The sequence below is a fragment of the Protomyctophum parallelum genome, assembly GCF_964188405.1.
Source record: "Protomyctophum parallelum genome assembly, chromosome: 4".
NCBI classification, from domain to species: Eukaryota; Metazoa; Chordata; class Actinopteri; order Myctophiformes; family Myctophidae; genus Protomyctophum; species Protomyctophum parallelum.
Genome location: NC_139700.1, coordinates 12,352,364 through 12,378,171, shown reverse-complemented (window position 1 = coordinate 12,378,171; position 25,808 = coordinate 12,352,364). Strand labels below are relative to the sequence as shown.

At 41.3% G+C, this 25,808-nt stretch overlaps 2 protein-coding genes across 2 annotated transcripts; one reads left to right on the top strand and one right to left on the bottom strand.

Moving 5' to 3' along the window:
* Positions 1 to 1,132: 1,132 nt before the first annotated feature.
* On the bottom strand, positions 1,133 to 17,920 carry sema7a (semaphorin 7A (JohnMiltonHagen blood group)). The gene is made up of 14 exons (XM_083762374.1): positions 17,691 to 17,920; positions 16,722 to 16,858; positions 14,292 to 14,333; positions 14,108 to 14,203; positions 13,681 to 13,783; positions 13,386 to 13,496; positions 13,054 to 13,196; positions 9,248 to 9,429; positions 8,553 to 8,661; positions 7,158 to 7,353; positions 6,420 to 6,532; positions 5,608 to 5,753; positions 3,972 to 4,042; positions 1,133 to 3,868 (listed from the first exon to the last, which is right to left on the bottom strand). The coding sequence occupies exons 1-14, from the start codon at positions 17,812 to 17,814 to the stop codon at positions 3,441 to 3,443; spliced, it is 2,001 nt and encodes a 666-aa protein (XP_083618500.1). The 5' UTR covers positions 17,815 to 17,920; the 3' UTR covers positions 1,133 to 3,440.
* A 1,355-nt stretch (positions 17,921 to 19,275) lies between these two features.
* commd4 (COMM domain containing 4) lies at positions 19,276 to 25,229 on the top strand. Its single transcript, XM_083763027.1, has 8 exons — positions 19,276 to 19,329; positions 19,571 to 19,642; positions 19,745 to 19,810; positions 20,890 to 20,929; positions 21,181 to 21,300; positions 23,187 to 23,267; positions 23,486 to 23,662; positions 23,921 to 25,229. The coding sequence occupies exons 1-8, from the start codon at positions 19,327 to 19,329 to the stop codon at positions 23,959 to 23,961; spliced, it is 600 nt and encodes a 199-aa protein (XP_083619153.1). The 5' UTR covers positions 19,276 to 19,326; the 3' UTR covers positions 23,962 to 25,229.
* Positions 25,230 to 25,808: the final 579 nt, after the last annotated feature.

Genomic DNA, 25,808 nt, shown 5'->3' with positions numbered 1-25,808 from the left:
ACATCAGATGAGCGGAGAACACAGGAGATGGACATTGCATGGCCTCGTAGCACCGCCACGCAGACTCCCATCTATAGAGCCAGTTTCATGCAGACAGTCCTGCCCATCCAGACAACCAAACAAGTACCGGTAGTAATATCAAGAAGAAAACACTGCAGCTGTGGATCAGTGCAGAGTCAGACAATGTCCCACCTACTGGAATGTGCCGAAAAATGAAAACTTAAAAAAAGAAGAAAAGAAAACCTAAAAAAAAGGAAAAAAAGGAAACTTTACAAAAAAAGAGAACAAAAATAAATAAACGTGAAAAAAGAAGGTGTGTGTGTGTGTGTCAGACTGCCACAGACTGCCACAGTCTGACACAGCGTTCACGCGTCTTACTTGTTGCCGTTTAAAATACGTTAATCCTTCAGCTAATATAAAATATACTCTCCCACCCAAATTCCCCACCAATAATAACTTTAAATTATCCTTTTTTCTCCACTTTCAGCCCCATTAGTGAGCAAGGGCTATATTAAAGGATAGCAAATCATTAAAACCGTAAAGTCATGTTTTTTTAAACGGGTGTAAAAGAATACACCCGTTTCTGTCATTTGAAGATCCAGCAAATGTCATTTTGTGTAAAGCCCACTGATAAAGTGTAACCATGAATTGACCCATGCTACAGGTCAGAAACAGGGCCGTTTCCATGGCATGTTTTCCCAAAACATCGAATGGACACGCCTGGAATTAAGCCAGTTCTAACAGGATAGGGCGCAGTTACTATGGAAGCCAAAAATAAATAGCTAGCGGTGCTGAGCCGGCCCTGTTTTCACTAATTTTACAGTACCATACATCATTGTTGTTATTGCAATTTACGAGCTGCGTTCGCACGTGTTACTTGTAGCAGCGGGTAGGCTACTTGAGGCCAGTCAACTGTCTTTCGTGTTTTGGTACGATGATGCGTGACCGCGACGCACAACCCCACCCCCCAGTCATGAACGGTCACGGTTCATGGAAATAGAAAGGTTGGGCACTAGGTCTAGGGCAGAGAGTATAGGCAAGTAAATAACAAACAGTCAACCATGTTTGGGCTTCAGAATAGCTATAATAATGTGTACCGTAATTACACCAATCACAAAGTCGGTTATTATAATTATAATAATAATAATGGATTTTATTTATAATGCACTTTACATTCCATTCTCAAAGTGCTACAGTAGGCAAATGCATGAAATAAAAAGAAACATCAGATGACTATGAACGCCTAACGAATGAAAACAAAACATTCAAAAAATGAGGGCATAGACTGAGCCTAGAGGTAGTTACACAGGATATCTGGTCTTCTGTCTAAAAATAAATGATTTATTTGATATAAATATTATATAAATCTACCATGTGAGCTCATCTTCAAAAAGGTGCAAGTGTGCAAGTTTAGGAAGTGTGAAGTGTTGAACTTACAGTATGTCTCTGGACTAGATGAAGTAGTTAAAGGGCCACTTCACCCCTTTTGCAACCAGATCTTATTTTAATGATGTTTGGGAGTCAAGAAACACTTTCCTGGGATTTTTACGTGGGTAATTTGTGTTTTTAGATATTTCAGTATTTCATGGGCTCCATGTATGATGTCATGGACACAGGGTTCACTTCCTGAACTACAATACCCATACTGATTTGGTCCTTCCTGGACTACATGTTAGTAAGACAGCCCTCCACCTCTCCACAAGGTGGGGTAAATGCACCAAAGGATCATGGTCATTGTGGTAACCGAGCAATCCAGTCAAACACAGACTACATTCTTTTTCTGGCCATAAATTGTGCTACTGTTATCTACTACAAATACTATTAACATTGAGTGACTGGAGTTTCTTCCATACGGTGAAATGTCCCTTTAATTGTTTTGTTGTGTGCTTAATTTGCAGTGCCGAGTATGGATAATTAAACATCAATTTGTCTATAGTTTCAGTCAATTGTTCCATCACAGCCCACACACCTGCATAGACACCTGCTGCAAACACTCAATCAAGCAAATCTGTACTCCTCAATTACATAACCCGTCACTCTGCAGGAGTGGATACTATCATCATCTCTGTACCGGCAGGTGACACTCATCTCATACTACTAGAAGGCCTATTCATACTCCGGTTTTAGGTGATAAGGTGACCACCGAAACGGCGGTTAGTAAAAACAGAGAGATGTGTTGAGGTCAGCGGTGAGTCGCGTATAGCGTAACGTGACGTCACCATGTTTTTGGTGGTCACTTTATCACCTAAAACTGGAGTATGAATAGGCCTTTAGATTCAGTCCTCTACCTCTAAACCTTCTCCACCTTCTCCTCCCTTTGTAACCGCCCTCCAGTGAAGCTGATAAGACATCATTGATGTTAGAAGCTCTTTCTCCACTCTTCCCACTAACAAAATTGTCTAACTCATCTAATGTTAACTTACCCTAAGTCTTCATGCCTTCCCCCTTCTGAATTCCCTTCACTGGCTACCAGCATCCAATTTAAAACACTGGTGTTGACCCAAGGGAAACAAGGGCATGGCACCCAGTTGTCTTCCGGACATGATCCACCCCACACACTAACAGTACACTGTCAATCAGCTAACACAGGACGCCTGTCTGTCCCTTCCCTATACGACACCATGACCATAGTTGCCAACACTAAAGCGTCCTCTAGACTCTTAACCCTCCGTATTTGCTCCCAAGCTGTGTTATTGTGATCCACCCCTACCTCTTTCCACACACTTTAAATATACTGCAGATCAGCTAACACAGGACATTTGTCTGTCTCTCGCCCTGGCCAACACTGCAATCATCCTAGACTCCTCTCCCTCCTTGCTCGGAGCTGTGGAATGAATGACCTCCCCGCCTCCGACGGCCTGAGTCAGTGCTGCACATCCACTGACTCATAAATCTACTGAAGTCTGAAAACTCACCCTTCAGACTCCATACCTCAACCTCTAGCTTTCCTCCATAGACGCTAGTTATACTGTAGATTGCAGACTTATGTTGGTTACTTGTTCACATACAGTATGCTATTTATGTTGTTTAGAGGGACACATACTGTTTGCTGCCTGGTCCACAGATGTGAAGTATGTTATTTAGATTGCATGTTTATTAGACAGATGCTATGTTTGATGTTTACTCGGTATCCCACAATCGTTTTCATTGCACTCTATTTACTTCAGTTCATGCTAATAGCTAAGAGCATCTGTTAATATTTCAATTGTTAAAGGAAGCCAAGTGCTTGAAGATTGCCGGAGTTGAGGGACTCAGACCTGTATGTGGATTTCCTGCAGTCCAACCCATGCCCTGGCCTCGGAAGCGCCTGCAAGGACTCGTATCCGCAGTGCACACATGTCAGAACTTCATTAGGACATATTGAATGATGTGTAGCAGTCAGACTTCACAGAGAGTCAGGCGTGTTACGGTGATACAGATGTTCATTCCAAAAAAGGATACTATTTGAAAAGCTGTGACACAGTAACTGCAGTTGCTACACACATGACCCATCCCATCGGAGGCACAAGTCCCACACCATTACCTTCGGGCACACTCTTCTCGTCAATGCTGATGGTTGTGCGTGGGCTGCTTTGCATTGCGAGCCGATATTCCTTCACCACTTTGGTGTACTGTCTCTCTGTGGACACACACTGGTAGTTCCCGTAGTTCTCCTGTGTCATAGCAGGGATGAGGTGCAGGCAGTCAGACTGCATTTGCTGACAGGGGCTGCTCTGGTCCTGGTGATTCCACGTGTATTGGGCGTGGTACGAGTCTATTGGACAAGACAGATAGAACGGGACGCCCAAGGGAACAGAATGGACTGCCCTCAAAACCCCCGGCATGGCTGAAGCACTCTCCCGCCTGGTCCTGTTTGTTTTCTTTAAATCTAGAGGGAAAGAGGATAACCAAATGGAGAGATTTGGACAGCTGTTCCACACTTATAATCTGAATATGGTATGATACTAATGCTTGTAATCTTTATAGTTTACCTCCTACTGCTGCAGTGTTAGGGCAGGAGGAGATATTAATTTGGACTCCAGGGATATTTTGAATAGCCCCTCTGTAAACAACAGCAGCATTGTTAATATGTTTCAAACTATTCTGGTTCGACAAGAACTACATTTAAAGCAGCATTAATACTATTTCAGTATAGTGGTGGAGAGAAGGAAACAACATGAAGGGATCCTTGGCAGTGTCTTCTTTTGCTTCACCATAGGGTAATCTAATGATTTTCCCACTAGATTCTAGTGGGAAACTGTCTGGAAATAGAAAGCCATCTTATCACGTTTGTCTTCCGTGGGGCCTGCAGCTTCAAGGCTATAATATTCCCACATGACAGCTCCACTTGATGTCCCACACTGACCCATGCAAAATGCAATTTAACTGCTGCTTCGCTACAAGATTAGCATTTTGTGTCTTCACTTTTTAACACGCTGTAACATATTAATAAAATAAAATAAAGTAAAAACATATGACGTAAATAGAAGAAAAAAAGTCAATATGTTTTATTCTTTACATTTTGGATCGTAATTGGTTTGGGACACCTACAACTTTGAGGTAATAGAAAGGGGCAAAAGTGAAGAGAACCATTGCTGCATTCCTCCCTCCCTGACATTTCCTGTCTCATTCCACTGACGTAATTGTACTATAAAGGCTTGAAAATGCCCAGGAAATAGTGACTAATCGGCAAACACATCAGTATTGGCTGATTCTAGTTGTTTTTTGATTAATCAGCATCAGTCCGATTGTCTTTACAGATAAACGAGCCCAGAGTAACAGCTTGAACAGATCTACAAGCTCACAATATTAAATATAAAGGTATTACATTTAAAATTGACTTGCCTGCAGTGCAGATACATGCATTCTTCAGAATGTATAAAATTATTATATATTTTTTAATTCAGAATGAGATCATATCGACATTGGTAATATCGGTTTTCGGCCATAACACCAATTAATTATATCGGATATTGATATCGGCCAAAATGTCTCATCGGCACATCCCTACCAGGAAATAACCAATATGTGTCAGAGTAATAATTTATTAATTCCATTAAGTTGTCTTAAAGCTCGCTAGCCTTCACCCCTGGACAGTAAATCAACATGTTACAGTAAGTCATTGTGTCAAGACCAGCAGCTCGCAGCTGCTGTTGAGAGAAAGCTAAATGTTTTTAGGACAATAACCCATTCACAGAGAACAGCGCTCTGCTCTCTCCCTCCCATGTCTGGAGGAAGGGAGATAACAGGTTCCCACTTCTCCTTACTTCTCACCTAAAACAGCTCACTATTGTGCATTGTGTTTTTCATAACAAAAACAGTCTGTAGAAACAGAGAAATATCAGACACTATATTTAAGAATAATATTCTTAGATTAGTATTACTCATGGGTGCATTTGACTATTTTAGAACTGGACAATGAAAAGCAACCTTGATTGACAGTGGAGGGAGAGCAGGGGGATGAAATTCAGCAAATACTATGGCCGGCCGGGGAATCGAACCAGCAACTTGATGACCAGAGCATTGCAACTCCCTGGTATACTCCCTACGCATTCAGCTATGGACTCACCACTGTACAGTATGATGCATGAATCCATATAGGCTCTGACATTCAATAGTTCTACTTACGGGACTGTAGGTTTGCATCCTAACTCAGTCCAGGCACAGTAAGGGTCACGGGCCAGGACACACGCTTCACAGGAACTGTTATAGTCTTCACATCGCTGGAGGTCCAATATGGAGATTTTCTCTCGGAAGCCCACTATTAGCTTTTTCTGTATGGAAGGGCAAAACGGAAAATACAAATATATTCAAAAGAAAACAATTCTAAATCACAATTCAAGGACATGCTGCATTTTTACATCAAATCACAAGACGGACATTTGACAAGAAATGATAATTCCACTATCATAATGTGCTATGCTGGCTGCAATCAGTCAGTTTTAGTTTCAGACTAATGAGAACGTATTGCTTATTTTACCGTCCAATGACATGAAATGGCACAAGGGACGGACCCCCCAAAAATCTGCGCACGCTACGCACGCCCACACATGTGCCCTATTCTGGGGTTTGAGCCCCTGCCCCCTTAGTGCTCTCTGCACAGCCATGTGTGTCACAACAGAGCTCGATCAAAGAGAGGGAGGGAGTGGGAGGGAGAAAGGGATGGAAGTTATGTTTGAGGTCAGAAAAAAAGCTCAATCATCGCTACAGAGAGAGTAGAGAAGGTGAGGGAGAGAAGGAGCTTGTGAGCCTCTATTTCACCCATGTAATAACCCGGCCAATGCTGGGTACTGAAACCCGACCACGCTGATCAACGCACTGCAAAGTGACAATAATCCACAGGCAACCTGGTATTTTTCTGCTTATTAGATGACAAAACACTAATACACTATAATGTATAAACTACTATTGATCACCCTTTACTGTAATGATATTTGTACCTTTTTGGAGTCAAGTGTCATCGACTGAATGGCTGAGTGGTTGGAGAGTTCCGTTTCAGCGATGATAAAAGGTTCAGATCCATCCTCTAGCACTTTGTGGATCTTCCCCGAGTCTGTGTGGTGACGACAGTGTGAATAGTTTGAACAGTGAATAGTTCATGCCATTAGATTGTTTTCGGTTTGATTTTAAACAGATATATTTATATATTCTCAGTCCATTGTTCTCAACATCCTCTGACCCTGGGATAAAATCGACTACTATAATAACTAGAAATGCACTCTTGTCGAGGTGCCAACTTTGCCTTGCACACAAGTAGGCCATACATGGCCTACTTGTGCGCAAGCAGAGAGCGCAAGTACTGCTACTAACTAATGTCTATTACAACTGCTTTTCTAAATCCTTTAGACCCGTTATTGACCTTATACCAACCTTGAAACGTTACGTTACGTTAGGTTACCATCAACGGCCAATAAGGGACCACCATTCGAGCGACGCCACCAATAATACACCCCAGATTGGCCAAGGGGACCACCAAAAATTCACAATCCCTGATTGGCCGAGGCAGTCACCGACATACAGTACGCAGCCGAAAACAGTACTTGCACGCTCTGCTTGCGCAAGTAATAATATGTATTATTACTTGTAGTATGACAGTTACACAACAATAACAAAAATAAATGAGTATCATTGTCTATCAATGAAGTATAAATGAGGCAGAGTATCCATCAATGACATACCGGTGGCAAGGAGCAGGACATTGTAAGTCCTCTGGTCTGCAGCCTGGACCCTATCCACCACTATCTTGGTATAGTTGTAGTTGTTTTTGTAGAATGGAGCATGATGGTGTAATGGGTGGATCCAGTCACTCATCTCTGGGTGATCCTTCACAACGTTCACGGTGGCCAGTGACAGGCTCCTGCTGTTTTTCATACACTGCAAGCAGACAAACGGACATGAAGCACTTTTTTCAAGTTCACAATATCCACCAATCTCGGAACCCATTCTGTGTTTTTGCCTCTTTGTTTCTGTATTTATTCCTACTAACAAAACTACATGATTAAGGCAGTGGTGCTGAATCTGTCTTGGGAGATTAGTCAGATTACATATCCATGTATCCACCAGTTTTAGATGGGAGAGTTGCATCATTGAGGGGTCAGAAACTGAGCACTCAGGCACTAGTCAAGCAGAGCTGGAGTGTGACAAGATGACGTTGTTGTCAATCATGAGGCTATGGCTAACCCGTTTGCGAACCAAACAAACCACAGCCAACGAGCACTACTAGCATGTGAACAAAAGCAGTCAAATATGTCGGATGATGATGTTTATAAAACCTGTTTCTGTAAAGAAACTATTTATCATACGACTCCAGACCTGAATCGCCAGAACATATTTTCTTAATGGGCGTGGCTAGCGATTCAGGGCTGGAGCCAGGCTATCATACATGTGTATGCAAAATTTGTTCTCTGCATTTAGACCCATCTCTTGGAGCGGTGAGCCACGGCCGTGCCACACCCGGGAATCATTTTTGTAATTGATCTAACCCCCAAACCAACCATTTGATGCTGACTCTGCCGATCAAACCCCGACCTCCTAGTTTCAGGGCAGACACTCTAACCACAAGGCCACTGAGCTGGTGATCTTAAAGACACTGTGCACAAACAGTTCACAAACTGAGAGCAGACTGCAGTCATAACAGTGAACAACGAATCGGTACCCAAGGCTATTCTAACGGTAACAGACCAAACAAAATGTGGTTTGAGATGGGTGGAGATAAACAATTTGTACAAATCCAAATCTCAACCGCCTCCTTGTACAAACGTTATGGAGCCCACCACAGTTTTATCATGGAAAGATGGAAACAACAAGCTGAGATTGGCGAGCTACGTTGGAGCAAAACATAAAGCCATTTAAAAACACATAATTAACAGAGGTACAGTTGAAAATCTAGCCGAGCTTAACATGTAAATGTGTACAGTTGTACACTAGCTGTTGCTAGGATACAACTGCTCTCATGGAGAAGAAACAAGCACATTTTCTACAGTTCCTCCCATCTATCAAAACATTTTCCAGCACACCCATTGTAGTTAGTCATACATTCACATTAAAAACAAAAGAAAAAAAAGATGACTTACAGTTCCTGGCCGAGGGTTTGGAATCTCCTTATCATAACCCTTGAAGGTTGACTTGTCAAATATTTCTTCAATGTCTGCAATGGAGTAGATGCAAAGTGCTGTGGAGTTCCTAGAAAGAAATGGAGATGAAGTTAGACAGTTCCGTGCATAACAAATCTGTTTATTAGCTACTGTTACTTTATTTTGTCACCCTTTTATCCCTGCAACTTGCCATTGAACAAAACTAGAGTTAATAGTTAAGTGTTAGAAATCAATTAAAATGGGGCAATGTTTCAGCCCATTCAGAACCCCATTGCCTTTCATTATAAAATGCTTTGAAACTATGTCAAAGAGTATAAAACATAAGTGAAAAGAGATTAGTGGTGGAGATGCTTCTGTCACCTACTGGCAGTGAGCACAAGAGATTTGGCCGTGATCAGTCCAGCTGCGAGATTAGCTCCAGAGACACACAGACAAGACAGATATACAGACAGACCCTCTTCTAGATGGCTTGCCTCTGAGGAGCTATGCCTATGCCATAAGAAAAAATCAGACCCGTCTGAAGTGAGTGGTACTGTGCTGTACTGCACTGGTCTGTGTGTGTGTGTGTGTGTGTGTGTGTGTGTGTGTGTGTGTGTGTGTGGACTAAAGTGTTAATGGTCAAATTAAGTGTTGATACTTGGTTGCCAATAAAACAGGCAGGGAGAACGACTAACCAGCTGCTTGTGAAAAGAGCGTAGACCTTGGTCTTACGCCAGTCTTCTTCAGCGTGCTGCACGTAGATATCCTGAAGACGGTTGAAATAGAGTGGCTCATCTGGAAAGCCGCACACAAGCCGGGCCTTCAGGAAAGAGGTCCACATGTTCTGGAAGAATCTCTTTGAACCACCTTCATCCACCTGCAATCATTTAAGTTGGTCGATTAAGAGTTCTAAGAGTGGTTTCCAATTTTCATGTAGATACACATGCAACAGTTCTGATCAGTAGGATCAGTTCAGACAGGAAATCTAGAAAATGCAGAAAATGCAGAAAAACTGGCGGCCCGGAGTCCACATGCGGCCCCCACCTTCACTTAATGATTAATGATTTCTGCTATTCCAAATAATTAATTACGTCAGTCTATTAGTAGCTTAATGACTATTAACATTTTATTGTCTTTTTATGTCCAATGTATTTGAATTTAGTTCATGAAGTTAAATATAACTATAACTAAATGTATTTGAAATTAAATAAAAAAGGTTACTTTTCAGGATTCCAATAAAAAAATAGCAAAAAAAAGAATTCAGCATTTAAATTCAAATATAGCAGCAGATTTACAATTTAGGCATTTAGCAGATGCTCCTAATCCAGAGCGATTTACATTAAGCAAGAAAAAAAGCATGGCAATACATCACATATATAAAAAGTAGTTATCATTAACATGCTTAAGCTAAGAACGTAACCGTGGAATATCTATATAATGAAACTATACATATAAACTATACATACTATACTATACTATACTATACTATAAAGTGCTATGGCTACATAAAATGCAATTCTAGTGCTGTCTACGTAACATGCTATAAGTCTGTATAAAATGCTATCTAAGTCTACATAAATTGCTTATCTGAGGGGCTAGGGCAAGTGCTAGATTGGCTATTTTTAAGATATACAGTATATATTATTTTTTTGTGGCTTTTTCTGCCTTTATTGACAGGATGAAAGTAGACTGACAGGAAATGGGGAGAGACATGGGGGGGAAGACCAAGGGGCCAGCTAGGCACTCCAATGTTGAAGCGCTGGGCCCTAGTGGTAAGAGGAAGGACTGCAGGCGGACCCGTGGATTCATGACGAGGAAACCCCGTGCAGCTGGGCTTTAACATTGAGCGCTCGGTTGCATTTCCGCATACGGAAATGCGCCCAAAAAGGCGGAAATAGACGGTCCTTCGGGCTGCTTCAAAACGCCACTGAGCAACTTCCACTGACATGAATAGCGGAGGGGGCGGAGCTTCGCGCCAGATCAGTCTCTATCCTTTTAATACTCTATGGGGAAGACACGTGGCAAAGGCCGTCAGGATCGGGAGTCGAACCCTCGGCACGCCGTCAGGCTGGCTCAGACGGTTGAGCTATTATCGGCTATTTTTCTATGACAGAAATATGCAATGTGGCCCTCTGGAGTGAGTGTGGAAATAATAGTGGCCCTCTCCATCGTCAAAGTTGCCCACCCCTGATCTAGAACAAACGAACCACTGAGAAGGCTAGTATAGTCTTGGTATGTCCAGAAGCCAAGGGTATCCATGCCACTGATGCCAGATAAAACATAAAACACAGCCGCACTGTAAAGGTCTCCTTGGAAAAGGAGATTCAGCTAGGTAAATAGCTACAATGCTGTGCTAGCTGTTCTAACACAGCCCTCACCATTGCACATGATGCCTCCTGATGAGGTGATGATGTGCATAGTGTGAGTAACTGAGTACAGGTGGTTGGACTGCAAATGGCTGAAGTCACATTGACTTTGGCCTGGATCGAGGCATGGGCCCCTGCACTGTCATGGTTCTGTCCAGTATTTTTGTCCAGTTCCGAGGTGCATACACAGTGCATGCACACACGCACACGTTGGTAGGGCCGACCAATTGAGTGATTTATGTAGAATACCAAACGACTTGCCCCTTTACCAACTCGCCCCCGCGTTTTTTTTTTATGTAGTTAACAGTTAATTTAGTATTTCCCTCACTCTCTGAAATTAAATTGTATACAGATTTATTTGATTGTATAGTAGTCGATTTCTATACTCTGTAAAATGTAAAATGTAGAAAGGTGACTGCTTAATTAAGTTAATTTAGGACCTTCTAGCAGTTAATTTCGTTTTATTAAACACATTTCTTCCATGTAGCCCATGTTTTGTAATGGCATCATCATGCTATTATGCCCGTAGATATACAGAGTGAACTTAACAATGATAAATTAATATGATAATACCTTTTAAATAATCACCAACATGAATGATGTTTGTTATTTACAGCTAGGTAGAGTATTGGGGCGAGATGGAAAAGGGGCAACCGTACCGGTTACCATTTATGTATGGTCTCACAGAATAGATTTACGTTTGGGAGCGTTTTGTTTTGCATTTGGTTGTCTGGGTAGTACTAAATGTCAAATGTTCTACTGTATCCACCCGTCTATGTTTCCAGTTCTTCCTGATTCTTTGTTCCTAGTTCCATAATTTAAAGCAGTCATACCGCCTCTGCACTTGGGTGACCCCGCTTTGGGCTTGACACGCCCACTCTGGACAGAGACTAACCATCGGGTTATCATGGCCTGAGGCTGTCATTACATACACCTGCTGCATTTACCATCTCTTCTTTCTCAGCGCAGTCAGTGTAATAAATAATTCATTTGAGTGGACATATAAAAAATGCACAAGGTAAAAACAAAGAGATGAAACGCATGAATAGTGGCTGATATTACAGATGAGATCTGATTAAGAGTCTAAACAGAAAACTGCTTGGCAATGGGGTTTCACTGTATGTTCTCACCGTCTTCAAATACTGTAGAGCGGAAATGAAAGAAATGCAGTGACAAACATGCAAAGCTACAGTGTTACATTGAGGGATGTCTTATAGATTAGCTCAGTGAAATACGTGTTAAAATGTCAGTAGGCATTTTGTAGTAGATATTGTATGGTTATTTTTTATGTAATATTTCATCATTTTCTGCATTTTTCCAGATTTGTTCAACTTCAAAACAATGCTTGTTTCATATTACAGTGTGTACTGTAAATCAGTCGTTCTCAAAGTGGGGTCCGGGGACCCCCAGGGGTCCTTGAGGGAGTTCCAGGGGGTCCCCAGCTGAATGATACTTTGGAACAAAATGGACCCTTGTGGGTCTGTAACTCTAAAATGAAGGGGGTCCTTTACATGCAAATTCGACTAATCTAATATACGGCAACGTTCCCAGTGTTTCTTCACTAGTCCGATCCAGAAGAACACAGTTTGTTCCTGCCTCAAACCAGACCAGAGGTAGAAAACTGTCGTTCCCTGATGTCGTCGCTACGGACACATGCATCAGTAAGCAGGAACTGGCGATGGCAATGAGGAACCGAAGTCTGGCATGGCATTGTGAAATCCATGATCTCGACAGTGGTCGAAAAATGTTGATGACATGCAAATGGTTTGAGAACAACTGCTGTAAATATCTATGGCCTGTGTTCTGCACTTACTTTGCATACACATTTTACTTTTCACCTTACTTAAGTAGTTACACTGTGTTCTTATTGTGCCTACAAAAGTCCATATCACAAGTAATGTCCTTACACCACCTTACTTAACGAGATTGAGACCGTTATCGGGCAGGCTATTTGTGCTGAAGTTAAGAAGCTTAATCTCTCAGCAGGGGACACTTCACTCCGTCTGCTTACCGTAGGTGAGCATTGCATTCCTTTCCCAGCAATAACAACCAGGTCACTGGCCTCATTACTGAATGCTCTGTGGTGTGTGTACAGTTGTTCGTGTGTGTACAGTTGTTCGTGTACAGTTAAGTACCTTACAGACTCTGGCCACTCTAGAAATCCACGGGTCAGCTTCTGGACTGCTGTCAGAGTTCTTCTCACGGAAAAAGACATAGATCTTTTCGTTGTCTGGGTCGTTCTCCCGTTTCACCCAGGAGGCAGAGATGAAGGTGGGCTCTGTGAGGAGAGAGAAAGTTCATTTAATAACTTAAAGCCTATATACCTACATTACCTAGCCCCCCGGCCTACATAGGTCCCCCCCCCCCCCCGCCCCCATTTCAAGTCAGTACATTGGCAAACTTGATATGCGCCGCAATGACCTCAGGATGGGGAAGTATGATTCTTTATGATTATGTGAACACTCACCTGACACCCACTTTTCATACATCCAGACATTGGTTCTACCTCCTGCTTTCCTTCTGAACTGTAGGGAACTCCCATCACTATCCAAGGGTGCTGCTGCATATAAGTCTCCCTCTAAGAATAGCACAGACATTACATGGATAAAAGCTTAGTTTCCATAATTTAGTATCTCTGTGTTATTGCACTAGCTAGTCTCTCTACTTCATCGCTCACAGTGGTTATGTAACAGACTTAAATATGCTTTTCTAAATCTAAACGACACATATCAACATTATGCAAGAAACTGTATTTCACATACCTACTATGAGAGACAGTGAGTTATGTGTGTAAACATAGGGAGAAATTCCAGTTCCCTCATAGCTTTCTATTATCTCCTGTGACTGATTGTTCACCTGGGAAAACTGCAAAGATGAAGATTAACATCATAGGAAATCCCATAGAATTGAGGGAGCAATGAGCAAACAGTGTATTGTAAGACAGCAGAACATAACAATTCAGCCTCACTCAATTAAAATGTTACACCCAGACGCTCGCATTCATTACGTGTGTAATGAATGCTACAGCTACACTACAGCTTCACGCCCCCAAAAACCACATAAGCCCCTATAAGTCCTGTTTTTGATGACTAGGCCACCACACAAGAAAACGTGAACACATGGTAGACGGATTTCTAGTATCTCTGTGCATAAAACTGTGTAAGTACTGTATGGCGTATGCACACTCACCAGCTTCCAACACTGTGGCGTGTGGCCATTAGTTCCACAGACAAAAAGACTGTCCTGGAACCTCTGAATAACTGTGATGACATTTTGATGTGGGCCCTGCAATATAGAGTCTGTTATCAACAGTACTGCTGTAGAATTAGCAAATAGTATATATAATTCTACACATCATTCTCTATTTACTAACCTCTGAACCCTCCTGTGTGCCAGTTGTTTTCAGCAAGAATTCCTGCAGGGGAAAGAAATGTTATTGTCCTTTAAATTCAATGTAATACCACTTAGGTTAGGTTAAATGAGGTCTCTCAATAGAAGAAGAAGAAGAAGAAAGCGATTCCTCAAAGCTGTCAAGAAGCAGCTGAACCATCCATCCATCCAAAATCCACATTCCCATGCCCCAGTGCCCAAACAACACTTTTTTCTGACCAAAGAATGTCTGGTATATCTGGACGAAAATTCTCTCATTCAGGCTAAGAGAGAAATTCTCTTTTGTACCAAATGTTATATATGCTCCACCACATAATTATCGGAAATGGATGCAAAGAGTTGTATGAGCCGAAAACAACGATCATATTGGCCAGGAATAAATTCTGTCAAGGTCAATGGTAGTCCGTTAGTCTGACAATGCTTTGTTGTCATGTGACTAAGCATCCATGGGAGGAGAAAGAATCTGAAAAATGTGAATCAACATGGCCATAGATTTCTGAAATAGAACTACACCTCCTCCGTCCTCTGGCTCCTACACCCTGAAACAAGTCATACAAACAAACCCAACTTACCCAAGCTCAAGTTGGGTTTGTTTGTATTACGGTATATAAGATCAGCCAAAGACTTTGCCCACGATTTCCAAAATAGATGTAACCTGCACGGACTAATTAATCTTCAATTCCGATTGTAGCTCGGAAATTAACCCTAATGAGCCTAACTCATTTACACTTGTGGAATAAAAATCAGACCCGTCTGAACTTGAGGGGTGCTGTTGGGGGTGTCGGACTATTGGCTGTCGGACTATGTAGTCTGTACTGCACTGTGCTCTGTGATGGTGTTACACTAAAAACTCAGCGTCCCATCAAGTGTAAAGCTCAACAGCACCAATTTGTCACCTGTTGGTACAGACATACAAAGGGACACACATTGCTGTTCCTTGGAGTGGCTGCACCACTCCAAGGAAACTACACAGTAGTATCTGTGGTCTTCATGGCCTGTTTGTGTTAGGCATCAGCCGTTGACAAGCCTTGTGGTTCTGCTGGAGCTTTATTCCACTCCAGACTACCTATTCATCGTGTTTCACACAATAGCATAACAGACGACAACCTGTTACAAAACACTGCTACTTATTGCAAGTCTATAAACTACAGTCAGATTTGTACACATACATACAGTATATCAATGACAGACACCAAACAGGCAATATACTGTAGGATTATGTGCTACCACTTAATAAAATAGACTAGTAAAGCTTTTTAAAGCACCTAAAAGTAGATTATTTTAAGAGTAGTAAAGTACAAATTTGTGTGTGATGTCCTGAAAGCTGTTATCTGGTGTATGACTGAATGTCACTTGGTTCTCATTGCGTAGAGTAGACCTTCCAAGGGAAGGGATGTTGTTTTGTCTGTTTATTTTGTTTGTTTTTGAGGAAGGGCATGATTGCTTTCCTTCCTATTTTGGAAATGGATTTCCAATTTCCATAGATTTGTTCTAACACATTTTATTAATTGTAATTAGGGATGCTGAACCTCTATTGTTTTTATGCTTATTCTTTTTCCTTTTGCCAAGGTTCATTTCATCACAAAATGTGCCAAACATGTCAACATACTATCAGTACAACTGTATACAACCTGAAAGATATCCTCAATGTTTCATTCAAATCAACCACTAGGGTCATTACAAATGCAAGAAATGTGTGGCTGAACACAAATCCAATTATAAATAGAACTTTTATTTTTTATTTATTTTTAAGATTTCTTTTTGCGGCTTAGGCCTTTTATTGTTTTTTTGAAGGGACAGACAGTAGGCTGACAGGAAACGGGAGAGAGATGGGGGAAGAAATGCAGTAAAGGCCGTGTCGGGCTCGGGAGTCGAACCAGCGGCACACTGTGACTGGATTACCAGTCGGGTGCCCAGACGGTTACGCCACCGCCTGGGCCTAAATAGAACATTTTTGTCCAATCATAAAACAAACTCAAGGGTATATGTTTCATAACAGGTTTGAGTGGTTGACCCATGTGTGTACAGTGCACTCATTTTGTCAGCTTAATTAAACACATTATCAATCATGCACATGGAACTAATGTGCATGATTGATAATGTGTTTAATTAAGCTGACAAAATGGGTTTAAATTTGAAAAGTAGGGGATGATGGCATTGCTGAAGAAGTGCATGGCATAGCACAGATCTGGCTGTAAATTACGAGTAGGAAAAGAATAGAGAAGAAATTAAAAAACAATAGGGTTTCAATCCTTCAGGCCTGAAGCCCTATATATTGAATAAGACAAAACACTGTATTTTAATTGGAGTGGCAAGTGAATGAAGCAGCGAAGTTTAGAAATTAATGAATTGAAGTTGAGAATAAAAACGGGTACATGAAATAAAGCATACAGAGTTATCTGAAGTGACCTACCTCAATAACACTATTGTTATCCACGTCGATTTTTAACACAAAGCCAGTCCCTCCCACATACAGTTCATCAGAATCCTCTGGATGGAAGAAGACGCTATGGTTCTGAGTGCTGGGATATGGCAGCTGACCATTAGTTTCTGTGAGATAGTTGGACATAATAGTCTGTGTTTGTGAGCAATTTTGGAAGACAAATTGATCTGTGCCAGTAAGTAATTACTGTGAATGGTCAGCAGCATGCATAGCTCAACTGCACCGTCTCAGAAGGAGTGGATTTCTTTTCGAATTGACTTCAGAAAATGGGCATATGTATGTGATGGCTCAATGTCAACAAAGTCATATAGTAATAGTATTGCAATGCTTATTCACAGAATCTGTCCAAAATGGCTCTTTGGATGCAAAGAAAATATATTTTAATTACAAAGCGCAAAAAGTATCATAAGCCTAAAGCATCCATAGCCTACAGTCATATAGTTACTTTGCAGATGTAAGTCTTCCCATATCTCCAGCTCTTTAGAAAACATAAATTAGGCTACATGTTCAGGTCAGGATAACAATTTCATCCAAGAAGGAGCGATATCTGATATAGCATGCCATACAGGATAAACAAGTGCAATTGGAAGTGATTAAATAAATGAGCAGAACAATTTGGAATTGGAAACTGATTATTATTTTATTTTTTAAGCTGGACAAACAACAAAATTGTCAGAATATAGCTTTAATTTAACAAAACACTTTGTTTTGTTTAAGTGATACTACAAATCATACAATAATTTATAAATTATGATGTAGGACAGGTTAAACTACCCCAGCAGCAAACACAAAGTAATTCAAATCAAATCAAACCTTTGCCAGCTGGCAGCTGCTGCAGGGTGTATTTCTACATAAATAATAATCTGAAAACTTTTTACACCACACTACTTGACTGATTATTTTTCAAACAACCCACAGCAGCATGCAGGCAGAGCTTACCTTGGTTTAACAGCAACCTGGGAATATCCCTCTCTCCGAGACTGGGTGGTGTATCTCTGAATCCATCACAAAGCTTTGAATGAAAATACCAACAAATAAGATAAATGACAATGAATGGTTTCATTTTCCCCCCTCTTGCTTGTGGTCATTGTGCCATTTTCGTGTGCGTTTCCAGCCACGGCGAGATGTGTACTTCAAGTTACTGTGAAAGCCAAAGGTACTACAGTTACAGTACAGTGCTCACTGGCTGTAGTCAGTGACTAATCAGTGTAGTTGTAGTGGCTGGAAACTCGGAGCTTACTCTCGTTGGCAGTGTTGCCATGTCCGCTTATTATAAGAGACTTTGAACTTATTTTTCTGTAAAGTAGCTTGTAAATATTGGGCTTGTTTCCTAATGTCGTTTAAACCAGTGATTCTCTCTTCTTTTTTTTAAACAACTTTTTTATTGTAAAAAGGAACAATACAAAACATGAAACACAATAAAAACATCTCCCACCCGCCCTGAGGGGAGAATAGTATTATAATAATAAATAATAATTCGAAACTGGCCCCCGTAAAATCTGAATCCCCCACCCACCCCTTTCCCCCTCACTGTATATTATGTTTCTTTTCTCTTTTTACCTCTTCAGAGGAGGCTCCTCTATGATGATTTCCTGTTTTGACTATATAGTTGTGTGTATATTCGTACGTCTCTAAATGTTTTGATGAACTGAAAATGGTGGGCCCTATTGTAAACAAGTGTAATGCTTTATGGTGTCGTCCACTCACAGTTGTTCAGTTTATTTCATTTGTATTGAGTTGTACTTTAAATGTACTGTAATTCTGCAAACTGTTAATAAATAATCAATCAATAATAGTAATTACAAATATAGAGTAAGAAAAATATGTATAGATAGAGGAAAATAATGGGTAGAGAAAAGAAGGTAGAACAAAAATCAATCAATCTCAGTGAGAGAGTTGATATATGCAAGAAATGGGTCCCAGGTTCTGTGGAAACCATTCAAGGGGCCTCTTTGACTGTAAGTTTTATTTTCTCTAAATGAAGAAATGATGACAGGTCTTTTAACCAGGATGTTGTAGCAATATGCTCCCCCGTCTAGCTATAAGAGAAGCAAATGCAACCAGATCTTTCCGGTATTGAATCTGCCTACTGCAGGAGACACACCAAAAATAGCGATCAATGGACACTGGACAGTGAGGGACAGGGTGTCAAAGAAAGATGTAAGCAGAGAAAAAAGTATGTGTGTGGTCTGCAGGGGAATGATGCTCAGCTTGGCCCTAGTGTAATGAATCCTGTGGACTACTTTGAATTGAACTAAACACATACAGGCACAGTCGCACTCGCAGGAAGAGTAAATACTGTCTGTGCCTCTCTCCACAAATCCTCCCGCAGTCCTAAATTATCTTTCCCATGTATACTTCAATCCAAAAAAGTGTAGGATGTTTGGGAAGAAACAAGAGAACTATAAATTGAATAAATGTTAAATAGCCTAGTCAGGCTTCTATTGGGCTTGTTTTATTGGACCTGCTCGCTTATTTCTCTCCCACAATCCGGCAACACCGAACGTGGTGTCTCTCGTGACTATCGCGATAGGATAGGTCGTTGACAGAGCAACAACAATAACAGAACACAACTATGGTAAAGTTTTTTTTTTTTTTACTGTTCGCTTTCTTCAGTACAAAGTTGTCATACTACTAACTATTCCCAGTCGCCTTTATGTATAGCTTGCATATAATGTGGATATGCATGTAATGCGTTCACTGACCTCGTTGTTTCGATTCAAACAACGATTCTGAATACAGACAGACCAATTAAGTTAGCGAGCTTAGCTATGCTAATAATAATGCTTATAATAACATAACACTTGTTCTGTTCTTAGCGGTTCCGTTTCTGTGGAGATTTGGATTGCCCAGACTGGGTGCTCGCCGAAATAAGCACATTGGCGAAGATAGTAAGTATACTAGTCTCTAGTAAATTAAATGCATTGCTAACGTTAGCTAGCTGCTACAATAAATGATCAAAAACACTTTACCATCTCTGCGTTGCCTTGCAGTCAAGTGTGAAGATGAAACTCCTCTGCGCTCAAGTACTGAAAGATTTACTCGGAGAGGGCATTGATGTGAGTTCAATGATTTGCCTGATGCAGGACCACAATTAGCCGCAATTGCAACTCTATATTTTATATATAATGGGATCTAGAGTTGCAAATTGCAGCCTTGCAAGACTGTGTGTAATCATGTTAGCATGATGTATAATTGTACCTCTGTACGGGTTTGCAAACTGTTAATAAAGTATTCAATCAATATCAATCAATGCATAGCTATATTTAGCCTACTATTTAGATTTTAGACCCTCGTAGATGTCCGACACTACGAGAGGCTTTATTTCCCTGAGGGTAAAGGACGGACACCAGCTGAGCCCTTAGGGCACCGAACATGTAAACATGCAAAATATAAGGCGCTTACCCTGATGTCCGAAATGTTAGAGAGGCCTGCGACGTCTTGTGTAATGTATTAGTCCGTAGTTTTCAATAAAGAAGGGTTTTAATCCCGTATCTGGCCGAACGCCATTTTCCCTCCTCGTTTACTTCTTGTTTACGTTGAGCGTAATTCCGTCTTTCACCGGATGCGCCCCCTCACTTGTACCGCCATCTATGGCCAGTGGGAACTTCAGATAGGATCGTCCACAAACCGGTTTAAAACACTTCTTTATTGAAAACTACGGACTAATACTGTTAAACAAAGTTCATCACAGCCCCAGCATTGTAGACCACCACTGTAATAGCACCACACTGACGAGGGAAATCAAAAGAATGGAGACGTTCACAGCTCCACAGGACGCTGTCCTCACAGCAAGGAAGGCTTTTTACACACCGAAATCAGATACACGGCACGCCCACCGCAGGTGGCACTGATCAGTGTTCAATTACTCATAAACAAGCATCAAAACAATAATAGTTTGCCTCTGTACATAATAGAAGTTACAATGTTAAGAGCATGTCTTAACAAATACATTGCACAAGCACTCTAGACCTCTCTAACATTTGGGGCATCAGGGTAAGCACCTTACATTTTCTCTCGTGCATTGAAAATGTCGAAATCGATAAAATACTATCTATGAGAGTCTAAATCTTAGGCTAAGTCATATAATATTAAGATGTCGCGCACCTAATGTTTAATTGTCATACTTCTCTTTCAGTATGATAAAGTTGCAAAACTTACTGCAGATGCCAAGTTTGGTAAGATAATTTGATTCTGCTTGATGTTGCACTGTTAAAACTAAGGGAACGATTAAACTTAATTGCACAAAACGGTTTTGGCCTCTGGCTATATACACTGTATATTGTTTTTCTTCTAAATTTGAATTGTGTGTGGCTGCAGCTAGACTGGACACTGTCCACCCTTTCACAATAGCAATGCACTGCAGCACTAGTATGTTTCTTTTATTTCTATGCCTTGGCTTACGTTTATGTTGTAAATGTATTTTAAGAGAGTGGAGACATCAAAGCCAGTGTTGCAGTGCTCAGCTTCATTCTGTCCAGTGCAGCAAAGCATGACGTTGACAGTGAATCCCTATCCAGTGAGCTGCAGCAGCTTGGTCTGCCTAAAGGTGGGTCCCACACTTTCTACTTGCCTGTGAAGATTTGAGAGGTCTCGTATGTCTATGCTACAGGTTGTTTTCAGATGGTGCTCACTTGACAGGCGAGGCCAGTTGAAGAGTTATGCTACAAGGCAGGGTTTGGTAAGGCAGACGCCAGACAGGAGGGCTGTTTGACCCAGGGAGAAACTAGAAAAAGTGCCCTTCCGGGCACAGGTCTCCACCAGGTTATCCACAGATCCGTGCAGTTAGAGGTAAAAACACTTTTCGGCCAGTTATAGCGCCACCTTGAGGCTGAGTTGAAATTGTTCATGTGGCATTTCGTCCTCGGCCTAGTGGGAATGTGGGTGCACAATTTCACGGAAATCACGCGATGTGTTCATGATTTGCAGCATTTTGTTTGAAACTGAGCACTCCTGTGAACTTTGGAAGCCAATCTTAACCAATCAGGATGGAGTCTGATAAATCTGAAAGACCCGTTTCGTTGAATGGCTCTAGAGAGACTGTGTACCAATTTGCGTGATGTTTGGACAAAATCTGTAGGTGTACTGTGCAAAAACGTGTTTTGCACAAAGCGGCCTCCTGGTGGCGCTATAACAGGCCGTTCTGGAAAGTTTGGGGCAGAGGTTCATGGTTGGCATCCAGGGAGTGTGTGTGCAAAATATGGCATTGAAAAACTTGTTTTGCACAAAGCGGCCTCCTGGTGGCGCTATAACAGGCCGTTCTGGAAAGTTTGGGGCAGAGGTTCATGGTTGGCATCCAGGGAGTGTGTGTGCAAAATATGGCATCGACCGGGTTAACGGTGGCCGAGATTAGCTGTTCACGGACACACACACGGACACACACACACACGGACACACACACGGACGGACGGAGTGCAAAACATACTCTCCCCACATGCCTTCGGCCTGGTGGAGACAATAATCCTGCACAATTGGGGTCAGTTTGGCAGTAGTTTCTAGAGTCTCTTGGTAGGGGGAAAAAAGCCCCTTTGCTACTCCTTTTATTGAAAAGTACCTAAGGGTGAAGGGTCGGGCTTCACCAGAAACGGGGTCTCTTGGTTAAAGTGTTGTACACTCACTGCCGATGCAACATGGTTGTAATGGACACTGTTGACATTGTTGAGAAGAATTGCACGAGAAGCATGTTTTCAGGACTCATCTCCAGACAAAACACAGACAATTCCTAGAAAGGGGCATGCTTATTTTGAAGGGCAGCTCAGAATGATTATGTTTTTCAATGTCTCATTGTCTGTATTTGTGATTTGTGAATGTGACATTGTACACCGCATGAAAGGCGACTCCCTTAATTTTTTCCATCAATTAGACTGTGGTGAGCCGCCACAGTCTCATTTGTCCTGCCACAGTTTCATAATGAATGCAGTATGTTGCTGTGTACGTCATTCAACTTTATTGTCAAATAAATCACAGGTTTACACATCTAAATATTTTATTATTATTTTAATATCTTATTTTAAGATATTGTTTGGGGCTTTTTGCCTTTATTGATAGATTACAGTAGTTTGACAGGAAAGGGGGAGAGAGATGGGGGGGGGGGGAACATGCAGCGGTTGTCGGGATCGGGACTCGAACCCGCTACACGCTGTCAGGCTGGATTACCTTTATTGATAGTATCAAGTGAACACTGAAAGGAATGGGGGAGAGAGAGAAGGAGGGAGACCTGCAGGTCGTCATGAACGAGACACAACGCACTGTCAGGCCAAAGCCTAAATGTGGCATGCGCCTGGAGCACTTGGCCAGCGGGCGCCCCACGTGGGTGAAATTCTTAATTATAATATGAACACTGTGTGTGTGTGTGTGTGTGTGTGTGTGTGTATATATGAGAGAGATGAATATTCATTGGGCATTATTACTATGTATATGCATTTTTTCTATTAGAACACACAACTGGGCTGTGCAAGTCATACGAGGACAAGCATAGTGCGCTGCAAGACAAACTGAGAGAGACAAGCTTGAGACGTAAGTATCTCCCCCCACTTCAACCTGTCACATCATTACTAATGACAAGTACCCCCCACACACACTTCAACCTGTCACATCATCACTAATGACAAGTACCCCTTCTACCCCCCCCCCCACACACACACACACACACACACACACTTTAACCTGTTGCGGTTTTGACAGGGACTTTCATAATGACGGTGAGGACACCACTTTGCTATGTTGTGTTTCAGTTGGCCGTCTAGAGGCAGTTTCCTGGCGGGTGGACTACACGCTGAGCTCCAGTGAGCTGAGGGAGGTGAACAAACCGACGGTGCAGCTTAAACTGCAGGCGCAAGGTGCAGAGTCAGGCTCCACTGAAACCACTGTTGTCTCCATTTCTGCTGACAAGTTCAGAGTCTTGCTGACAGGTTAGTTCTGTGTTTTGTTAAAACTGATGAACAATTATTGTAAAATAAAGAATGCAAGAACCGCCGCACCGAGCGGTCGGTGTGAGGTCGGCAGGAAAGAAACCAGGGCGAGATGGATTATGGGCGACTGTACCTGATACTGCTGATAGATCTCTGATTATCTGGGTATGCAAGACTGGACTAGTGGATCAGTAAAGGTTGTTACAGCCAGTTACAGGTTTATGCCTAACGACAGTTTTTCCTTTGTGTTTTTTACAGAGCTGAAGCAAGCCCAAGCTATGATGAATGCACTACAATGAAGTATGCACATCAACTGGTGGATACATGTTATTGTGACTGTGACTGAATCTGAATGGTATCTCACAACCAGAGATACAGATAGACTTCTTAAAGTGCCATATTTATTTGTCAGTGATTCCTAACCCTGCCTGATCTCAGGGGCCCCTGCCGTATTAAATAAAGAAAAGGGCTCCTGCTGCTTTATCTCAAAACATAACCCCATTGCAAAATTGCCGTACTTCTGTGACATAGCTACCCAAGTAATTATTGAAATAGACCGGATCAGAATGTTTGTAAACAAACAGATATTTCTGGGTAGGAATATCTGTGGATGTTTTCTCAATATAAAATAGTGTCCAGAACATTACCTATCTAGTTTGTCAACGTTTGGATATATATATTTAAATAATACATTACTAATAATGATATCAGTATCCTGTTCTTCCATAAGTAAGGGATAATGTAAGGCTGGGTGGTCATTGTTGATAGATAAATCACAGACAGGGTGATTAACCCATTCAGGACAGGAACTCCTGTTGGTGTTTTAAGCATTATGTTATACTTTAGCTATTGAAAAATAGCAGATCTACAAGCCCACTCGGTGCCACGCTACGGTTGTAGATCTGCTATTTCTTTTGAAATTGTGAAAATGTGCTGAAAATCTTTGAATATATTCTTTCACAGTGAACGTTTTTAGCTCAAATCTTTGCTTCCTGTAACAACATATTTTCAGATGGGGGTCGTTGGCCAATACATATATTTTTGGGGGTCCTTGACATGAAAATGTCACGACTGACTGACTGACTAACATAGAAACATATGGGTTTTGTCAGGATTTAGAAGGCATTTGTACAATCGGCCTCAGCCATACATTATCCTGCTTATTACACAGCTACTTAATACACAAATTAATAAATTGACCCAAAAGTGACAAAGTTATTTCCTTGCTTACGGTAATGAAAGTATTCCAAGTTGGAAGTGAGTGTTGATCAAATGGAATCAAATTTCTGGTTCGTCTATTTCTCGCTTCAAATGTTTAAAAAAACAAAGCATTCATGTTTAGTTAAAATAACTGTGTTTACATGGCTGTCATATTGGTTACAGCATAAAATCCAAGCATCGTAGCCAGGTGCTCCTGAGGCTTTGATTAGACAGCGGTCTGTTATCAATAAACAACACGCCGCTGAATTCAGCGATTGACCAATAAGAAATAAGCATTCAACCAAGCCGTGTAATGAATGGTTGGGGGGGACTGTTTCCTGGGATATTCCATGCAAGTATTGAAGCAAAGGGGACCAGGTTTGTATATATCGTATGCTATATGTTGAAGTTGACTTTTGTAATCATTATATTAATTATATTAATTAATAATTGACTTAACAAAATCCTATTTGCTTTATAAATAAAAATGCTTGAAAGCTGACATAAATTATTCTTTGTTCCCAGTCGTTTTTTGATTGATTGAATTTTTTTTATCCCATTGGGTCAATACAAAAACTTACTTTGTGGACGAACCATGATTAAGCACTGAGACTTGTTTACAACAGGGTCCACATGTTTCGATTCATCAGAACATTTAAAGACCAACAAATTCTATAAAAATAAACAGATCATCACATAAAGAAAATGTAAAAAGGTTAAAACATGTACAGTATGGGGGGGGGGGGGTGACTCAGTCACTCTTAATTTACAGGGGCAGATTTCGTTCAATCTCAATCAACACAATGCCTACAAATCCCATAATCGCACTCTTGAGTTATTTTCACGCTGCTGTTTCCAGCGGATGCACTTTTTGAAACGGTGTTGTTTCAGCCTTTACCTATATTGGCTTATTAGTTTAGACTTTAGAGTTTTAGACTGGGACAAG

What these genes read in the sequence shown, in the direction of transcription:
- sema7a (XM_083762374.1), bottom strand. Translation starts at nt 17,814, where the DNA reads ATGAAACCATTCATTGTCATTTATCTTATTTGTTGGTATTTTCATTCA. An exon ending in CGCCACAGTGTTGGAAGCTG is followed by an intron (nt 13,784 to 14,107) that starts GTGAGTGTGCAT and finishes TCATCTTTGCAG; the next exon opens with TTTTCCCAGGTGAACAATCA. An exon ending in GTATGAAAAGTGGGTGTCAG is followed by an intron (nt 13,197 to 13,385) that starts GTGAGTGTTCAC and finishes CTCTCCTCACAG; the next exon opens with AGCCCACCTTCATCTCTGCC.
- commd4 (XM_083763027.1), top strand. An exon ending in TACTGCAGATGCCAAGTTTG is followed by an intron (nt 20,930 to 21,180) that starts GTAAGATAATTT and finishes ATGTATTTTAAG; the next exon opens with AGAGTGGAGACATCAAAGCC. An exon ending in GCAGCTTGGTCTGCCTAAAG is followed by an intron (nt 21,301 to 23,186) that starts GTGGGTCCCACA and finishes TTTTTCTATTAG; the next exon opens with AACACACAACTGGGCTGTGC.